Source organism: Pomacea canaliculata, linkage group LG4 (assembly GCF_003073045.1).
Source record: "Pomacea canaliculata isolate SZHN2017 linkage group LG4, ASM307304v1, whole genome shotgun sequence".
NCBI lineage: Eukaryota > Metazoa > Mollusca > Gastropoda > Architaenioglossa > Ampullariidae > Pomacea > Pomacea canaliculata.
Genome location: NC_037593.1, coordinates 29477755 through 29497875, shown reverse-complemented (window position 1 = coordinate 29497875; position 20121 = coordinate 29477755). Strand labels below are relative to the sequence as shown.

Genomic DNA, 20121 nt, shown 5'->3' with positions numbered 1-20121 from the left:
CTGCATTTTCATTTAATTTTGCCATCTAGAAAGTGCTGTTTTATCTGTGTCGTGTGAGAGTTTTATATAAACAAAAATTACTGTGAAACAGAAAAACTCGTTCATATTTAAGAAACAGTAAAAATGTTTGAAAATGCCTTATACACAATAAATACATTGAAATCGAATGTCAGTTAGCCATGGTCTTGATACTGCAAAAAAACAAAAACAAACAAACAAAAAAAAACCAAACAAACAAAAAATACACCCAACTAAAACAACTCTCTGTAACAATGCAAGACAACTACAGGCAGGCATCGCCCTATATGTATGCTTACATATAAATATAATACATAAATCTCAAAAGATTTGCTTTTGAAGATTAAAGAAGTTTGCAACGCACTCAGTATTTGAAAATTTCAGAAAGTTTAGCCATCAAATGAAGTTTAGTCGGAAATTAAGCTTTGACATGACGAAATATATTGTGCAAGCATCCTTCTCTTCTCCTTTCTGTCTGTCTCTCTGTTCTCTCGGTAGCATTGTTTTCTTTGTTGTACATATACATGGTTGTACTTGTGTGTCCGGGCATTGCACGCGAGTGAAACTATATATGTTGTTTATCTGTATGTCAGATTGTCTGATAATTATGCTTTGTATTTACAGCAGAATATACTCAAAGTCTGTATGTTTAAAGCAGAATATACTCAAATATAAAGAATGTACTCACGTATCTGATCAGATATCTGATCATTAATCTTAAAGGTTAAACGACTGACTTCGAAGAGAAAGTAAGTCTTCGAAGAAAAGCGATCCTCGGTAAAAGAAAATACATAGGGGAACAATATGCTGTTGGTGAGTGTTCGCTTATACAGTCAGAGTTTGTACACATATCTTACATATACTGATTACAAACGCCAGTGGATTAACTTTGTTCATACTCATCATCGCTGAGCCCAGCCATACTCGCTTCTATAAATACCACAATGGCCTAACAGTTCTGTGTAGAGAGTAGTTCTTTCTGCTTCACGAGCAGAGTGTGAGAATGCTGAGTTTAATGGCTTATATCTTGCAACTTAACCTCGTTTATGTACTCATATTTAGGAAATTTTTATTTTAAAATAAACGAAACCCGATCATAGAGAAAAATGCACTCATGTTGACCTTTAAGTCTATATCTGTACACTAGAATATACCCAAAGTCTATGTATTCGCAACAGAACATATTCAAAATCTATGTATTTACAGAAAAATATACTCGACTATCTTGGGAAAAGAACTCTAAAAAAAAAGAATTAAAAGAAATAGCACATATTAATACCCATCAAAAGCACTGACTCGAGCAAAGGTATTTTATGTTTATTTTCTAACACAAAAGCAAATATCATAGCAGAAACAAAGAAAAATGTATATTTAAATAAAAGCAAAACTACTTTAAATTATTAAGTTCTGCGGAGTCTAATTTTAAATTGTTTTAACCAGCTTTTCGTGCCTTGTCCCAGCGACTGAATGTCAGAGTCTATCTATCAGACACAAACATGTATTTATGATTATCTTATTTCCGTCACCAAATCGTGTGGGTGTTGATTTGTTTCAAATCCGATTCCCAACCCCCCGGAGATGTTGCAGCCTTGTCACACGAACTGACAATGTATGCGACATATGTAACTGAGTCTTGATACCAAACAACAACAACAACAACAACAACAACAACAAAACTAAATCACCAAATATATTCTTGGTTCCACTTTAGAATGTGGTAGATCCTTCCATCAAAAACTAAGAAGCCATTGAGTACAAAATTTTAACGCACTTGACATCACTGTCACTAAATTAAATCATAGGACACAATACATATTAATGTCAAGGTTCGTTTTTTCCCCCATGAAAAATTGTTCTCATCGCTGTGAGTGCTGCTACGAGAAACAAAAGACGTACCCGCTGCCACCCGCAGCACCTGGTGACTTCAGGGTGCCGCCTGAAGTATTACTGGGACATCACGTGACTTACTTCCTCTTCACGTGACATGGTCATCATCAACTTCATCACCATGATGTATGCACGGTGTTTGCAGACAACGGTTAATCCACTGCGTGCTGACGGTGCAAAGTAGAGAACTTTGGGTCACGTCACGGAGTGCATGGTGACGTCACATCCCGGACTCACCTTCTCTGACTTCAGAGAGCGAGAGCTTCTATGTCACAGGTGTACATGTACATTGGTGTGTGCGCTCATGCACGGGGAATTTATAGCTGCACGCATGCAGACGTACAAACTTATTCATTCGCACATACAGATGATCAGATATGTACAATCACGTGCAAGCGTACAAACACCGATAAAGATAAATATATATACAAGTAATTACATACAGAATGATGTACATACATTAAAAAGAGTTACATACGGCATGAATATAAACAATCATAAACATAAACATTTATAAACATACATGATTTTACATGCACCACACATATATACATATATATATAATTAAGACGTGTAAGAAGTTTATCATTTTCAATCTCCCGCACCTTGAAATCTGCCTGAAAATTCAGTCCGCAAAGAAAGAAACAAGGACGCTTAAAAAACGCGTTTTTTTGTTTTGTTTTGTGTTGTTTTGATTTTTGCCAGCGTCTCTAATAATTGTTGTCTCTACTCCTTTTATTCTAGACTGTGGATGCTTTTTTTTTCATTGTGCTCATTCATCTTTGATTAACCTGTACAGTTCTTAAACTTTTTTTAATTGTATTATTATACATTTGAATATTTCGTTGCGAGAGCTATCGTGTTAACTAAATTATATCATTATTATTATTAATTAGCAAAAATAATGAGGATGGCAGGCAGGGTTCGATCAGTGCAAAGACACCATTGAAAAAAATCAGGAGAGCAGGAAAAGACGAGGAGCGGAAACGTCAGGCTGATGACAGCAATGAATGATCTGACCTCCACTGATGATGTGAGCTGTCACACTCATTTGCTTCCACACCCACCGCATCCACACCACATCCACCACCGCCGCCGCCACCACAACAAAGCGCGTGCACCGTCTCACACACCTTGTGTTAGAGGGCTCAACTGAATGCCCTCCTTATCATTCCCGGGAAGTGTTCCGGCACCTGTCATAAGAGAAGACAGATGTGTCGGATATTAAGAACAGCACATAAAAAAACAAACAGAAGTAGGTCAATGTTTTTCCAGGATGCTCACACGTCTCATTAACACGCACTCACCTGTATATAAGCTTTCGGTGTTGTCAAGACTCACCATCCACACCAGCCAACTCCCAACGACAATCTATTCTTTTCTGAAACGACAAAGTCATCTCCAGGTGAAGACAGAATGGCAACTGCACAGTTGGCGTTGGTCCTGCTAGGAGTCCTCGCTATTGCACACGGTCTTGTTGGTAAGATTTCTGATGATTGAATTTATGTCAAGTTCTCCCTAAAACTTATAAGAACAGTGATCTGGATGTGTCATGTGTACATTCAGACATCCAATGCTTGTCAAGAAACTTTAAGTTTCAAAACAAAACTAACTCATAACAGTTAATGTAAACGATAAAAAAGTAATAAAAATAAAATAAATACATGGAAAATAATTATAGTGATGAAAAAAAGTATTTTTTTCTGTCTTTTCTGTATGTCTCTATTGGAAACGTCTATTGGCTTTTTCCTATTTGTACAAAGCTATATTTATCTTATTATGAATGTTTATGTACATGTGTGCGCCCTATATGTATCCTTACATATTAATATATATTTATATTTACTTCCGGTATTCAGCTCCCCAATATCAAGGTACATACCCCAAACATTGCCGTCCCCCATGTGGAAAGTACTGTGAATTCGACTACGAACTTGACCACAATGGCTGTCCTCTCTGCCAGTGCAGGAACGGTAAGTTTGTGACGTCTCTGAAATTTGAAAGAAAATTTGAGATTTTTTGTTACCCTCGTTATGTATTCCCTTCCTGCTTATATATGCACACACACACACACGCATCATTATGAGGTGATTATTGCTATGAAGTAAAATACTTTGTCTCAAACAAACAAAGCTCACAGACATTGTATGTTATCTAGGTTCTGACATGTTGCAGGTCCCGTGTGTCCTCAGCTGACCTGCTACAACCAGTGTCCTTACGGTTTCATCTACCGAAATGGTTGTCAGACGTGCGAGTGCAATGTTGGTCAGTGTCTTATAATCACATTTGTTTGAATGTCTTGCCACTAGAGAAAGTCAGTGTTTGTTCATCAGTACGAACATTTAACATGAGCTTGTTTGTACAAATTACTGTATAGGTGTTGTCGTCCTCTCTAACATTTGAATATCTTCCTGTAGCTGCAATGTAACGTTGTTGCAGGTAACTGCCAGCAAAGGTGTTTGAGTTATTGTCAGGCCCCGCACTCGAGCATCCTACCCCATGGATGTAACTGCAACTGCGGAGGTCATGTGCAACCACGACCTACCTATTAGGTATAACACCCACTTAATAGATAGCTCTTACAACTATCGTATTCTAAACTGTTTTAACAAGCCTAATATGTCTGCCCAATTAGTTTTCATTTAACTAATCGTCAGTTAACAGTGGTTACAAATGGCAATATAAGTGTTTTGGTTGAAAGAAGGAGGAAGAGTTTATGAAAAATGGATTGCATAAGAAATTTCTTTAATCAGAAGAATATATCATGGTTTAAAAGTCTGAAGATCTTTAGAAGTGAGTCAGTTATATTGTAGAAGTCTATAAAAGACCGATGAGTGCTCCCTATGTGTTGAGACGGCATAAAAGATAGAGCAGCTGCTAGTTTGTGTGTTTCACGTGAGTTCTCACTCAGTTCTATCTCTGCTAGTTTTTTTTCTGTTTCCAGGTAAATGACAGAACAGTCGACAACCTTGGCAAAATCCAAACGCAGCGCTTCAGCTGAGAACTACCTCGGCCAACTCAGAGATTTCTAGAGCATAATAAAACTTCTGAAATAAATGCAGTGAAAGCTATTTTACTTGTTCAATGAGTTTTGTAATCTACAAGGTACTTTGGTGCCTTTGTGTGTGAGTCTGTATTTATACATGCTTGTATGGACGTAGGAAGGTGTCACTACAGCCAGATGAGTTGACTTGTAGGTGTTCCAATGAATAAGAAAAACAAAGCAGTTACCCCATTGTACACAAAACAATCGTGCTTTATTTGTCTTCCATACCTGAAGAGTTAACTGCAACAAGTTGTCATTGCTCTTACTCAAAACTGCACTGTAGAAATGCAGTGGGTCCCGTTCGATTGCGGCATCTGGGGAAATGAATAAACCGATAGTCAGTTGTCTGGAGCAAACGAATCACTGCTTCATGTAGCAGCTCAGTAATCTTCATCTAAATCTTTCAGCGCTATATAAATAATCCGAAATCTTTTCTTTTGAAATTGCTGCCGACACGGTATCATCAATCCTTCTTCATCTTCCATACGTACGCCGCTTTTCTTTTTCGCCTGACGTAAACAAATAATTCATCAAGATTAGGCAGGGGGGATGGTCCGTGACGACTGTTTGCCGACAGCCGCTTACCTCTCTTGTCGGCAACAAAATATGTTTCCGTCTTTGCTTCCTTTACATATGCAGATTTATGCGCAAAACGTGTGGGGTCTATGAAATCTTGAAACATTATTACAAAGTAGAGTTTCTATTCACCAGGAGAAAGAAAGAAGAGAGAAATGGGGAGAGCTACAGAGAGAGAAATATAGAAAAAAAAATGTGAGTTAAAAACTAAACTAATTAAAGTGTTTAGATACAGATACACCTGCTCAAACGTCTAGACCAGTGGTCTCAAACTCATATTAGCATGTGGGCCGCAGTGGAAAGTAACAGCCAATCAGCGGGCCGCACCACGAAAAGAAAATGTTTTTTCATTAAATTTTACGAACACTACTGTCACTGCAGTTAAATGGTAAAATAAAGTTTGTATAATTATTAATTACATTTAGTGTAGTTTATTACGTGCACAGGCAATTTAGTTTATTAAAATAAGTTGACGTTGTCTCTGTCACTAATAACGGGGGTAATTTTCACTGCGGGAGTTAATCACCAAGCACAACATACATATACACCGCAGACGTGGCCGAGGGCCGCACAAAAATGTTTCGCGGGCCGCATTCGGCCCGCGGGCCGCGTGTTTGAGACCCCTGGTCTAGACTATATGGGGTATGATCCAGTCAGTCATCATTATCTTCGTTTTTTTCATTTTTCGCAATACTTTTTTTTTTTAGATCGCTCTATTTTGTTTTTATCTTTCATTTTTTTCTGTTGTTTTTTATCTTTATTTTGTTCAGTTTTATTTTGTTTGTGCACCCACGTGTACACATGCACACTTGGAGCCCTTATGTCTAAGACGCCGTTGTTAGCTCACATACTCGCACACAAACATAACTTTAATGTCTAGATCCCTGCTATTAGTCCATTCATGTCACAAAACGTGAAAGTCGTTAAACCCTCCCACGCCGTTTAATGACAACATTGTCTGACATGTCCCCCCGGGCAGGAGGAGGTAGATTCTCATCTTGATGACTCGAAATGTTTATTGAAGTTACATTGAAGTGGGGAGCCCTTCCTTGCGGTGAAGCGAGCATCTTTCACTTCTCCTGTGTTCTGTCTGAAGTTAAATGCAAGCGGTAAAAAATTTGCCACATAAGTTTTATTCATACTGCGCACGCACAGCCCTCGCATTTTACAGGGGAAGAAGAGAAGGAGAAGGGGGAGGAAGGAAAAAGGGAGATGACAGATGAAGAGTCCACGCAGCGGTCCGTACCTGCTATCCATGTAATCAGTTTTTTTTATTGTTTTATCTTCAGAGGCCGTAGTTACGAAACGGAAGTAAATCGTTGCTCTGGGGCAAAACGAGAACTTTATGACTAAGTTTTAAAACGATGTTTGGTTCCCACAGATCTTGTTTACCTCTAGTAAGCAGTAATTATAAAGCGGTGGCAAAGGTGCTCGGGGATGAAAAGTAGTGTCCGTGAGATTTCGACACAGCTCGATAACTTCGGAATCAAGATGCTGTTCCTTCATGCCCTGGGGAGACGACTTACTCTCGCTTCATATATACGGGCCTGGGGGCCGTAAGAAATACACGTAGATAAAAATCCATATTGGGTTTTAAAAGAGCCACGAAATTGAAAAATTGCTGATAACTAGATTGTAGTTTTAATTTTATTAGTATATTTCAAGTGTTATATTTATTATTATAAAGTATTAGTTATAGTATTAAAACATAAAGAAAACACAAAGAAAACTGCAGTGATTAAATATGTGTCAAATATTATATAGACCACATTCAGAACACATTCAGTCCCGCATTCTTCTCTCTCATAATAATAATAAGAAAAAGAATAAGAATAAGAATAAGAATAATAAGAATAAGAATAAGAATAAGAATAAGAATAATAAGAATAAGTAGTAGTATTTGTAGGGGGTATATTTTTGAATAGATGTGAGTTCATCGAGCTATGAAAACGAAAATGAAGAAAAACGTAGCATAAGGACGAAGCTGTGGCCAACCTTAACGAAGTAGTTGTATCAAGAAGTGATGTGAGCAGAAGTGTTTTTTCAGAAAGGTGTTTTGATTCTAGACTTGAGAGGTCCGAACATAGTTTCATCATTCAGAGAGATAAGAGCAAATAATGAACGAGGGATGCTCTGTGAAGCATCGACATTTATCTCATGTTATGAATAAGAGATCGTTGGTAAGGCGACTATTACATCGATACAGTTGCCGCCTGGTTACCATTTACAATTACGTTATTTGCATTTGTCTACACTTGACTCAACTTTTCCTCGCTGCATCCGGGTCTGAAACACCTTGTGGAATAGAAATAAAGGATATCAGTTTTTAAGGTCGCTATGCTTGGATGATTCTTCCGGGATACATGAGAGTTGCGACAATTTCAAGGTTGAATTTGACGCAATAAAACATGAATCATCTTTTGTCCTGAAACAAGTTGCCCCATCGTTACTTCATGAGGATGCAGCGTCTGCCTCTCTCCCCTCACTCCCGCTCCTCATCCCCTCCCTCCCTTAGGTCTCTAACCTGGACCTTAACCTAGTTCAATGTCTTGACGTCGGTTTCTGTGACCTGGGGCGTTTTATGAGCCCAAAGGATTGGTTGTGATAGAAGAAGAGCTGTTTCCTAGCTGGTGTTTTTCAAGACATAGGGGGACGTCACACAAGACTTATTTCGCGTGATTAAACATCAAGACCATCTCACTTCACATCTCTGTCTCACTCGTAATCACTCTCAATCGCTCGTTATCTCGCGATCCCTCCATCCATCCATCATATGCCCGCACAGAACACTTGCATACACGCCTGTATGCACAATTACACGCACACATTCACACATATATACATAATGATGTATATAATAATACATAATAATGATATACGTGATACAAGAATAGATATACCTTCCTATATGCATACATCAATACATACATCTATACGAACATCCCTGAATGCACGCATAGAGTAGTACATACAAACATCAATCCATATATTTAAACATACACATATCACTACATACACGCATACACATCCATACATAGATGCATACATGCGTATTGTATATATCTATCCATCCATAATACACTATTTCCTCCTCACATGTTTGTTCCTCCATTGCACACGAAATCACACAATTCCATCCACCCCCAATATAGCAATATATGAACTTCACATTTATAATTCAAGCCATCGATCCATATATAAATGAAGTGATGAACCAACCAACCAACCAACCAACGAACCAAGCAAGCAGGCAACCAACCAACCAACCAACCAACCAACCAACCAACCAACCAACCAACCAATTATTGACCTAATTGATCTTACGATTAGTCTCTTCTCAAACAGAGTGAGTTCGATACTGCAAAATCCACGAGGGTAATCAGTTTCTGGCACAGCAGGTACTTGTGGGCTAGTTTCATCAGTTATTGGGTTCATATTTTGCATATTGAATCTTGAGATGAGAAAGTCGACTCACTTTTCAATGTCAAACGTATGTACACGTGAACGGGTTATCTCTCTTGGGCCATACATACATTACATATTCCACACACGTACGTAGACTTCCCCTATATCAGACAAAAATGCCCACATTCACATTCACACACACACATATATATATATTCCACACCCACTGACGCACAGATACAAGCTACCAACAAGCTTTCCGATCTTTCCTCACACGTATGCACATCTGTATCACGTGCTAACAGTACTAACTAATACTAACACAGTTGTAAGCTACTTTTGTAGGTGAAAAATATAGGTCAGCAGTAACCACCATTGCTGATAGCTGCTGCACCTGATAATCCGGAAATGACCAACAAACACGAAGCAGGATGCGGACAGCGACATAAACAATGTCAGCCAATCACAGGCGTGCTTATTACGTCCAATGCAGGGTTTCATCTGCTGGAGACCCCCGGGGAAAAGAAAATGATGAGTCAGTTATCCCAGGCGCCTATATAAGTCACGGTGCTAGCTTCTACAGGTAGCAACACCAAGAACTCCCCACCTACCACCAGATACACCAACTCTAACCCGTCAAAAGACTTGCTTTCTGTCCAACTACATTAAGCCTGACAGAAATACTCACCAAGGATGGCCAGCACCAGTTTCTTGCTGCTTCTGCTGGGGGGCTTGTCCATCATACAAGGCTTGACTGGCAAGTATTATCTACTTTGTGGATAAGTTACAGGACAGAAACATTACACCTGGATGATGTACTCATTTCATTCTTGTGTAACGTTTGTTCACATCAGTGTTTCTGTCCTGGAACTAAATTCAAGCAGGCAATGTGCTGTGTGAATATTCACAGCAAGTCACTGAATATTAACTAGCTATTTTCTGATTATCATTTTGGTCGCAAAAGTTTTCATCACATTTCACTTATTTATAGAAGCATTTTCTTCAATCAGTTCCAACATTCTCTTCAAGGTTTGAGCGTTTATAGGCAGACACATATACACATATTTGCACATAGTCACATAGACATTTGGACGCACAAAGTAAGTATTTAACACTTGCATATTTTCTACAGCTTTGATTCTGAAACCACCAACCCACGAGTGCCCACCACAGTGTAAGATTTTCTGTGAATACGGGTTCGTCTTAGACTCCTATGGCTGTCCAACCTGCCAGTGCAAACAACGTAAGTTCATTCCAACTGACTCTTATTTCACCAAGTATTTTATAAAGCCATATCCAGCCCTCAGCAATCGCATAACATATAGCTAAATGTGAACAAAGTTTAAAAAAGAGAAGTTTCCAAGATGACAAAGAATTCTCAAACTTGGTCTAACGTAACCCCTTCGCTAGGTTGGTATTATTAATATTGTAATGATTTTGTAGTGTAAGTGTAAGATTGGCAGGCAATTTCTTCTTTCAATTTAATAAATGCGAACTAAATCACCGAATATGCTGCTCATCACGACCTTGTGTACTAGCGCGAATATGATCTGAACATGGATACTATTGGTTTGCTTCAACAGGCCCCGACTGTCCTTTCCTTAAATGTCCTGCTATTGACTGTCCTTATGGAAGACTAGAGGAAAACGGATGTCCTACCTGCCGATGCAAACCACGTGGTATGTTGTTAGTCACCATCACTTTACATTATATAAATTTATTTTACAAAAATTTCATACGGGAAAGAAGACAGCGTATTTATCAACATCAAACTTTTTTTGCAGACTAGATATTTATTTCTTACAAATGTCGTATGCTCTTTGTAGCACACACATACTCTAATCAATTCGTATACCTTCTGTTACCCTAGTTGTGGATCCTCCACCTGGAAAGCATTGCCCACCCGTCTGCTTGATTTTCTGTCCATACGGGAACGTCTTAGACTCCAACGGCTGTCCAATCTGCAAATGCAGAGACCGTAAGCTGAAATTACTCCAGTCATAATTATATACCTTAGTTTCAAGTAACCATCTCATGTACCCAACCTTCAAGTAAAAATCCAAACGTCCTGTCGGCTGCTTCAGCTCAGTCGTGAAGACTAAGTGGCCCTTGTCTTTCCCGCAGGTCCAGTCTGCCCACCAGTGCGGTGTCCCAGACCTTGCACTAACGGATACGTCACCAAGAATGGCTGCCAGACATGCACGTGCCTACCTGGTGAGTTGATATCTTCCTCTGGAGTCATAGTTCACGTCAGTTAAGAAATGTATTATTATTTTTTGGTTTGTTTTTCTTTCCCTCTCTGGGCATCAGTCGCCATTTTGTTAGTGTTCGTAGCTAAACATTATTTGTTTATTTGTTTATAGTTCAACATCATTATGGTGCTGATAGTTCAGCATTACGAAAGTGCTTACAGTTTAACATTATTACGATCTTCATAGTTTAGCTTTAATAGCATGTTCATAGGTCAGCATACTTTGATGTTTATGGATAGAAGCCTCGTCTGTCGACGTCACGTTTCTGAGGATCGTTGTGCTTTTGTTGCAGACGTCTGCCGAGACAAATGCTCGCAGCACTGTGCCAATCCCTCTTACGCCTTGCCACCTGGCTGTACCTGCAAATGCCCAATAGTAGCTTACTAGTAGGTAGGATGCTACCTCACTACCTTTCACCGATTACATGGATCAAAATTTAAAAACTTCAGACAAAAGATTTTGCTTCTTTATTCTCGAAAACTTCTTGCAGAACTAGTGTGATGTATTTTTTTTAATGATTTTGTACAGCTCAATAGAAATATTATTTTCTCAAATCTGAATCAATTCCCTCCTCCCGTTTTTGAGATACAAACAAGAATGTGCTGAATTTCTTCCATATCTGATCCTCTTTGGCTCACACCTGTGGTTTGCATGAAAGAGTCTGATTTGATTTCGGACGAAGTTTATATTTTTTGTCAAAGCGTGCAACAAAGCGACGAAATGTTTTTCTGTCCAATTTTTTGTTATTGAAAAAGACACATTCAGGTGAAGGTCAACGAAATCGCTTTTAGCAGTACACAAACAACAGTACATTAATCTGTTTTTCTTTAATTTTTTTTAACCAATAGGCCAACTGAAAAAAAGATTTCGCTGATGAGAAAAACAAGGACCTGCAGTACAAAACACAACCTAAGGAGCTGCAGACTGTAGAGACGAATGTATTAAGAGCTTGGAAAATAAATGAACAAATAAAATGTACTTGTTCTTGTTATCCTCTAACACTACAATACCATATTCGTTCATAATTTAGTCTTCTGGCCCAATTTAATGTGGGGTACAAGACAATATAAAATGTATGATACATTTATTCTAACCTTTACTCATTTATGTGTATAACAATAATAATAAAGCTTATTTTTAAAGCGCCATATTCCGGCATTTATGAGCAAAATCATGGGGCTTTATCAATGATGATGATGATGATGGTAGTAGTGGTGGTGGTGGTGACGATGATGATGATAAATTACAAGCAACCAACCAAAATGACAGGAAAGAAAAAGTGATAACGCGGAGAAACGGAAATAATAATAACAAAAAGCGTAGTGCCAACTGATTAACAACTATAAATAACAATATATTCCTTTATCCAATACGTCTTTGAAATTAAATGAATAAATTATGGGAAAAAATACAAGAGACAGAAGAATATAGACTACCAGATATGTGTGAGTGGCCTGGCAACACATTGCAGCGTTTAAGATTTAGAGTTTAGGTATGCAGCCCCCCCACCAAAAAAAAAAAAAAAAAAAAATCCAAAAAAGCATGGCCTCTGAGTAAAATGCGTATGTCAGTACTGTTTCAGTATCTGGGATGTACTTCCGCTGAATTTTCGTCAGTTTCATAAACAGTGAAGACTGCTTCCTGGATTTTAATTCTTAAATTCTTTTTTTCTTTCAAAACTGAGGAGGTACAGCCAATTCATGTTCCATGCTGTGACATTTCGAGTAGGAATATGTCTACGTGATTGTTTTCACAGCGCGCAGTGTCTATCAAGCATTTCTCGATCAGTGTATACTACATAATTATATCTCAGTTCTTAACAAATGCAGATTTTAAAAATGTATAGATAAAATTCCGAGCATTCACTATGTCATGTGCTTTGCGCGTCAAGGGAAGTAACTTAAAAAAGTTTTTTACCTCCCCTTAGTGGCCCCTACCGAACCCTTTAAAACGGCTGGCAACTTGCAAATGTTGCTACAAATATACCTACTTCGAAATTGTCAGGTTAATATCAGTGTATCTTTATTTGTTGGCCGCCGACATCTTTTGAATAACCTGATGTGTCACACACATTACAGTAATTAAGTTTACTAAGCAAGTAGAAACAATTCAGTAATACAATTAGGAGTCACTAATCCATCCCTCGGGGCACAGTAACAGTTCCATCCCACAGCTGATCTGTCCAATGACCTTAGCTAGTCTCGTCCATTCACCTGACGTCATAGTCTGATGTCTACAGGATATAAACAGGAGAGATCCGCATGTTGACAGTTATTCACGTCCGGAATCCTTTCCGAAAGCTTGGTATGTCGTCGTCGCTATAGAAACTGTCACAATCTTTTATAGATCTTTGTCTCCCTACAGACATTTTGTGTGTATATATATATACAAGCATGCATATGTATTTATATGTGTAATAATAATAATTATTATTATTATTTATATAGCGTTTTCCCAACCATCAAAAGCTAGCTTAAAGCGCCTCACACAAAATATAAATACACAACAATAATAATGATCTCAAAACAAAGAGGTCATTGTGTAGCTACTCGTGGTGAGAAGAAGAATGAAAAACAATCTTTCCTAGACATATACTTCTGTTGTGTCTGTGTGCGCGTTTGTAAATATGTGTAGGGGTGTCTTGATGTGTGTGTGTATATATATATGCTTTGTATGTGTGAATAAGCACGGATATTTGTGTTTGTGCGTGGGTATGTGTGTTTAATTCTGTGTGTGCGTGAGCGTGTAGGCGCACAAGCGCTCCTTCACTATAACTGTTACTTTGCAGTCACTGTGTCGAGATTTCGAAATGTCTTGTTTTGATCAGGCGATCACATGCTATTCACATTCTTGTAATAACTCGGTCGTCGACCTTCCCTTAAGTATAACGTGCATTCACTATGTTTACGGCAACAGGTCTTTGTCACCACGTGTTTACACAATTACACAAAGTACGTTGCTGAACTGGCAGCTCGCAGATATATATATATCTGCTTTTGTTAGATTTTGAAGTCGTGGTTATACTCTCCCCTTTTTAAAAAGATCTTTACAGCCAAAGATATTAATAGACGATCGCGAGTGCGTCAGAGGGGGAGCAGGAGGTAGAGTTGGGGGACATTCGTAGGTCCGGGTAAGTATACCTGCCATGAGGTCAATCGTTTGAAACGTCATTATCGTCCAAATATATTCACCAATCAAAATGCAGTTCTACGTCTCGTAGCCTGCGATTGGACCATAATTGTGAAGGATGTAAGGTCTATAAAACGCGTTGCAAGCAGACGACACCACGGAGAGAGCAACTGAAAGCAGGTGTTGATCCTTTCCTGACTAGTGAATCATTATTTTCTCACCAAGTAACGGGTAGAAATGGCAAGTGGGATGGTGTCAGCTTTACTTGTGTTCGTGAGCTTGATAGTCGGCGAAGCAGGAGCAGGTAAGGCTTGCTGGTGTGAAGAAGGAATCGAACAATTTGTGAAAGTTGTGTATTGACTTGTTTGTGTAGTTGTCAGCTGAATACTGTGTATACACTCACACATATGAAAACTAAAGCTATACATTCCCACCAACAATATCCTTCATGCGTGTTTATATTTATATTGTGTGTTAACAGCTGTTGCACACCCTCCTTTTGACCAATGCGGACCAGTGTGCGCTATTGCTTGCCTCTATGGAAACGTTCCTGATGAAAGAGGATGTCCAACATGTCAGTGCAGAGAAAGTGAGTTAAAATAAGTCTTTGTCTATCTTTTCTTTCTCTTTCTCTCTCTCTCTCTCATGCACGCACGCACACAGAGTAGAAATATATTTGGTAAAAGGTAATATTTTGTTCCCTTAAACCAGTGATGCCCAACCTTTTTCGGCCTGCGGGCCAAATCCATTTCGGACAGCCGTGTCGCGGGCCACTTCACCGCAAAAATACAAAAAGGAAAAAAAAATAGAGCAGATACCATTTTTTATTAGAAACAAGTTGTACTTACCATTAATTATGTAGTAATTAGTGGGATATTTGAAGTTGTTTTCCCGAAACCAACTTCTGAATCTCCGGCCTCATCGTAGAGACACCAAGTCGGAGCACTGAATCGAAATATTCTTCCATGGAAAAAAAAGATTGAGAGACGCCCCTACGTGGGGATAAATACTTCTTCTTCCTTTTTTTTCGTTTTTTTATGTCTTCTTTTATTACTAACATGCGGATATCCTGCAATGTGGGCAGAAGTTTCGCGGGCCGGATATGGCCCGCGGGTCGTAGGTTGTGCATCCCTGCCTTAAACTAAAGGGTGCTTGGAAGGCTGACTGACAAAAGCGGACGACGTGGCTTTACTTATGTCAAGACAGACAGACAGACAGACAGACAGACAGACAGACAGACAGACAGACAGACAGACAGACAGACAGACAGACAGACAGACAGACAGACAGACAGACATAAGCGCGCGCGCTCACTCACACATACACACACACGAGTCAGTTTGAAATGTATGTCCATAAAAAGTATCGCCATTATTAAAACAGATTTCACAGACACCCATTCCGTTTAATGATAATTTTTAAGGCTAACGTAGTTACTACGTAGTTTTCATATTTTCCCTATTTAGCATTAGCGATGTAATGTTACCGTCATTTCACTTCCAACTAACCGAGCTACAAAACTTTCTGTTCAGAACCTTTATGCCCTCTTTTCAAATGCCATGCGTGTGCTAACGGCTACGTCTACGTCGACGGCTGTCAGACTTGTACCTGTCAACCAGGTACGCTTACCTTCGCTAGTTTTTTTGTTTTTGTTTAAACTAATGTATACGTGATAAGACGAACGTACACTTACCTTGCATACGCACGACATATTACACACACGCACATAACGCTCGACGAGCCCCGCAGATGACGATGACGATGACGATGAAGAGATTTGTAGGTGAATCGATTCGAAGAGGCCAAATTTCACAGGAAAGTCACTGAGAGAGTTATAAAGAAGATGGCGGACGAAGACCATTGCTTTCCCGCTCACTCGGCCATTTCGTAGCAACTGCTTTTCTGTTATATGTGACGTCTTTTTTCTCTTATAAATGACGTCATTTTCTGCTTCAAGTGACGTGGAACAAATGACGCACACAAGACATCAAACACAAAACACCTTTCGTACACGAGACAATACGAGACGTATCACAACTCATTACACTATATATGTAACAAAGTTATACCTATCTCAAATATTTATTATTGAAGGAATGTGGAAATTTTGTATGGAATAATGTGTCAAATGCGAATGAACAAAACTGAGGCCGTAAATGCTTGGTAGGATACGTTTGCTGAGAGGTGTCAAATAATACAAAATCTTGAATAATTCCCCAGAGAACTGAGTTTATATTTGTATACATGGTTATTTATGCATAACAGGTGCGCAATAAATCATTAATATAAAAGACTAGGAAATATCCGATATTTGCAAACATATTTTTTGCAAATGTAGTCTTGACATATTAATAACCATACTGAAACAATAGAAGTCGTCGTATAAAACTAAATGCGAGATGCGGAACTAGATATATAGTACAATAAAAACAAAAAATAAAGTTCTTAGGACTAATTAATCTAAAATGTACAAAGAACGTAATGAAAACCTTTTACTGGCATGCCCGTTTCACTGTTTTTCTTATTGCAAATGTTATAATGCAGGGTTATACTTAAAAGAAAACATACTACTTATGAATACGATGCACTGTTCAATATTTGATATTGCAAGCATTAGGCATATTATTAAACATGGTTTTTAAAACTGAACAAAAATTAAACACATCTTATGATGACAAAGGGCTTAGCTTATCAAAAGCAGGATGGTTTTTCAAAGTTGGGTTCTTCAGACGAAGGTAGGTTTGTGTGTGTGTGTGTGTGTGTGTGTTTGTTATGTGCTGATGTAAATTTGACTAAACTAGTCACAATATTGTTTTTGCCCAGACTGTGTACCTGCAGTTTGTCCAACCATCAAATGCGCATACGGACTTCAACGAGACGAGAATGGCTGCGAGATCTGTTCGTGCAACCCAGGTAAGATCCGGTCTTTTCTCTCAATCTCGGTAACACAATGTATGTGCTTTCTTCGTGCCTCGTCGACACACCATGTCAGACTTTCCATTCCGAAAAACATCACAACTGTTTGATGAAAGACCTGTTTTAAATATAAGCGATGTTTGCAGGTCCAGTCTGTAAACTAGTGAGGTGCCGCAATGCGTGTCCATATGGATACCTGTATCTAAATGGATGTCAGACTTGTACATGCAGACCAAGTATGAATTTTTCGTTTTATGTATTAGTTTTATTTTCCTTTTTAAAAAAAATCAGTGCACGTAGAATTTAAAAAGAAAAAGGAATGGCAGAAAAGATTATGCGGAGAAAAAAGATCTTCTAACCAGTCTGAGAATCATCTGCAGTCTACTAACCCATGCAAAATTTCTAGAAAGCAGTACAGATGCGTGAAAACGAAACGTTTAAAATAAACTTTAGAGTTTAGAGTATACACATATATTTCTTTAGTAGTTAAAATGCCATTTACATGTTTTCATCTCGAGTAAAATCGTTTGCAGGACCAGAATGTCCAATGATCAAGTGTGCACGCAACTGTCCTTCTGGATATGTCTATAGCAAAGGATGCCAAACATGTACCTGTCTAAATGGTAACTAAACATTTGATATTTTATCTTTCAGTGTTAACCTCCTCTCTCGTTCTATATGGGTATAGCACTAGGACACAAGGATTTACAGAGCTACCTGATCAACATTCAGGAATCTTGCACTTATGGTAGCGAAGAATTGCATCATGTAGATGTTACATAAATAGAGTGGTCAGCCATAGAAGCTGATGTAGAGTTTCGGAAAGACGTGTGACTAGTTATGTTTACGTCTAAAGGACGATTACTTTACATAGATTGTGAATTGCACAAAGAATGTGTTGTATTATCAGTTTCACTAATTGTCGGTTATACACATCTGACAGCAATTCGTTAAAATGCTGTTTGCTGCACTGAGTGTCTTATAGTGTCAGACAAGTCAAGATTCTGCTTTGTGACTGCGTGTATTATGACTGTTACAGTTTTCCAGTAAGTCAGCCTATCTGTGTAATAGGCTTATGATTGGCCTACCACCTAGCCCTCTGAAAACTCCTTGAAGACTATCGACTCATTCTGGAAGTGAAGACCTAGCTCCTCGCTGAACCGCTGATGACAAACCTATTAGCTTACCTTCTGACCTGTAGAAATCTCTTGTGTCTGATTAGATCATATAGGTGTATAAAATATACCTTGCTTTTAAACATTACCAGAAAATTTTCTTGATTACTACTATATTTTTGTAGGAGAGAAGTGTTTAATGATCGAAGTGGGAAATAAAGGGATACAAAGTACACCATACTAAATGCTTATAACGACAAGTAAATAGGAAAATGAGAGAAGGAGATGATAGAGGATCATGTAGCCGCCAATCTTTTCTGAAGAGATAACAACAACAACAACAACAACAACAACAACAACAACAACAACAACAACAACAACAACAAATGTAAGCAAGAAGTAAAGAAATTTGGCATTTATGTAGTGTATTTAAATCAATCTGAAATTAGGTCCCAAGGTCTGCTGCCTCAAGATCAGAAGTAATAAGTAATATTAATCATTTATCTGATTAGAGCAGTATAAAACTTCATTGGTTTATACTAGATCCCTATTCTTAGTAGGTGCTCTATACGTTTGGTAGCAGCACATAAAAGCATAATACAATAAAGTGTATCTATGTTGTCAAAATAAATACTTCTTTTGTTTGTATGCATACCTAGTCCTGTGAAAACCCAAAGCAAACCCATCAGAATTTTTAGTGAGTTTATCGGGATCGTCTGGTTGTGTACAGTCTCTGGTTGCTTCAAACCACAAGATTTCCCATCACTGTGTCGTGTGAAAACGGAAACAGGACTAGATTTTCCCCCTCTGATTAGACCTGCCTAGTAAATCCAACTTTATCAGCAACAAGATCCCTGACAGAGGACTTGGCAATCACCAATCTATGCTCAGGGACCAGAGTTGTTTTGTAAATAGTTGTTCGAGGTCATTTTTCTCAAAGCGGGCAGAAAAGAATTAATCACGTTGTGAAGTCCACACTCAACGACTGCAAGTGCCACCTGGATTTTTAATAGCTTTTTCCTTGCGATTGACAGAAGACATACTGTTAATACCATGAGGTCGCCACTACTTAACTACAACTCAGCTTTGTCCTTGTACCTTTTCTTTGCTTCCCTGATGGCATTCCGCACCTCTCTGTTCGTTACTTTTTTGTCATATACAGTTTCAGTATAAAATATACACTTTTTATTTTTTAATACAGTTTTGAGTTCTTTGTTACCCAGGGTCTGTTATTGCTATCATATAACACTAAGAAACAGCATTATTCCATAATTTAGTAGTGTGGTCCAATATAAAATGTTCGTGAAGATGTGTGGTGTTCTTTTACTCTTCAGTCTATCAAAATCATTGCGCACCTCTCTCTCTCTGTATATATGTATATAATCGATGTATCCATACGTGTATGTGCCTATGTGTATGTGCGTTTGTAGTAAGATCCCGCACACAAATCCTAGTTATTATGTTATTTGTTCTGACCACTTTCTGACCATATAGTGATCTCATGGATTTACACAGACTTGTCCTCGTTTCTCCATAGTATAATATGCAAACACTAATACTAATAAAGGCTAACGGTGTCTGGTATCAGCGTTTTTCAATAAGACCATCCTGAGGGACTCTCCTGAGAAATCACTCCATGAAGACTGTCCCTTTAGGCAACGAACTTGAAGAGCGAGTGTGGGGAGGGGGAAGGAATGGTGGTTTACGCCGAGTCAGCAACGAAGGTTATATCCGTGCAAGGCAGGCAGCCATGTAAAGAAATATAACATGCAGAGAA

General features: G+C 38.5%; 2 protein-coding genes across 2 annotated transcripts; both read left to right on the top strand.

Moving 5' to 3' along the window:
* The first annotated feature begins 3228 nt into the window (after positions 1-3228).
* Positions 3229-4977, top strand: LOC112563238 (BPTI/Kunitz domain-containing protein 4-like). Its single transcript, XM_025237060.1, has 5 exons — positions 3229-3385; positions 3765-3878; positions 4081-4170; positions 4345-4457; positions 4850-4977. Exons 1-4 carry the CDS (start codon positions 3322-3324, stop codon positions 4455-4457), a joined length of 381 nt encoding a protein of 126 aa, XP_025092845.1. The 5' UTR covers positions 3229-3321; the 3' UTR covers positions 4850-4977.
* Positions 4978-9501: 4524 nt separating this feature from the next.
* On the top strand, positions 9502-19540 carry LOC112562503 (antistasin-like). The gene is made up of 13 exons (XM_025235782.1): positions 9502-9689; positions 10065-10175; positions 10516-10611; positions 10803-10910; positions 11057-11146; positions 11477-11570; positions 14559-14617; positions 14795-14902; positions 15846-15932; positions 17137-17226; positions 17376-17465; positions 17763-17852; positions 18269-19540. The coding sequence occupies exons 1-13, from the start codon at positions 9626-9628 to the stop codon at positions 18277-18279; spliced, it is 1098 nt and encodes a 365-aa protein (XP_025091567.1). The 5' UTR covers positions 9502-9625; the 3' UTR covers positions 18280-19540.
* Positions 19541-20121: the final 581 nt, after the last annotated feature.

Bases quoted from the DNA above. Each gene is read 5' to 3' on its own strand.
- LOC112562503 (XM_025235782.1), top strand. From the start codon at position 9,626: ATGGCCAGCACCAGTTTCTTGCTGCTTCTGCTGGGGGGCTTGTCCATC. The intron at 10,176-10,515 runs GTAAGTTCATTC...TTGCTTCAACAG, and splicing joins AACCTGCCAGTGCAAACAAC to GCCCCGACTGTCCTTTCCTT. The intron at 14,903-15,845 runs GTGAGTTAAAAT...CTTTCTGTTCAG, and splicing joins AACATGTCAGTGCAGAGAAA to AACCTTTATGCCCTCTTTTC.
- LOC112563238 (XM_025237060.1), top strand. From the start codon at position 3,322: ATGGCAACTGCACAGTTGGCGTTGGTCCTGCTAGGAGTCCTCGCTATT. The intron at 3,879-4,080 runs GTAAGTTTGTGA...GACATGTTGCAG, and splicing joins TCTCTGCCAGTGCAGGAACG to GTCCCGTGTGTCCTCAGCTG. The intron at 4,171-4,344 runs GTCAGTGTCTTA...ACGTTGTTGCAG, and splicing joins GACGTGCGAGTGCAATGTTG to GTAACTGCCAGCAAAGGTGT.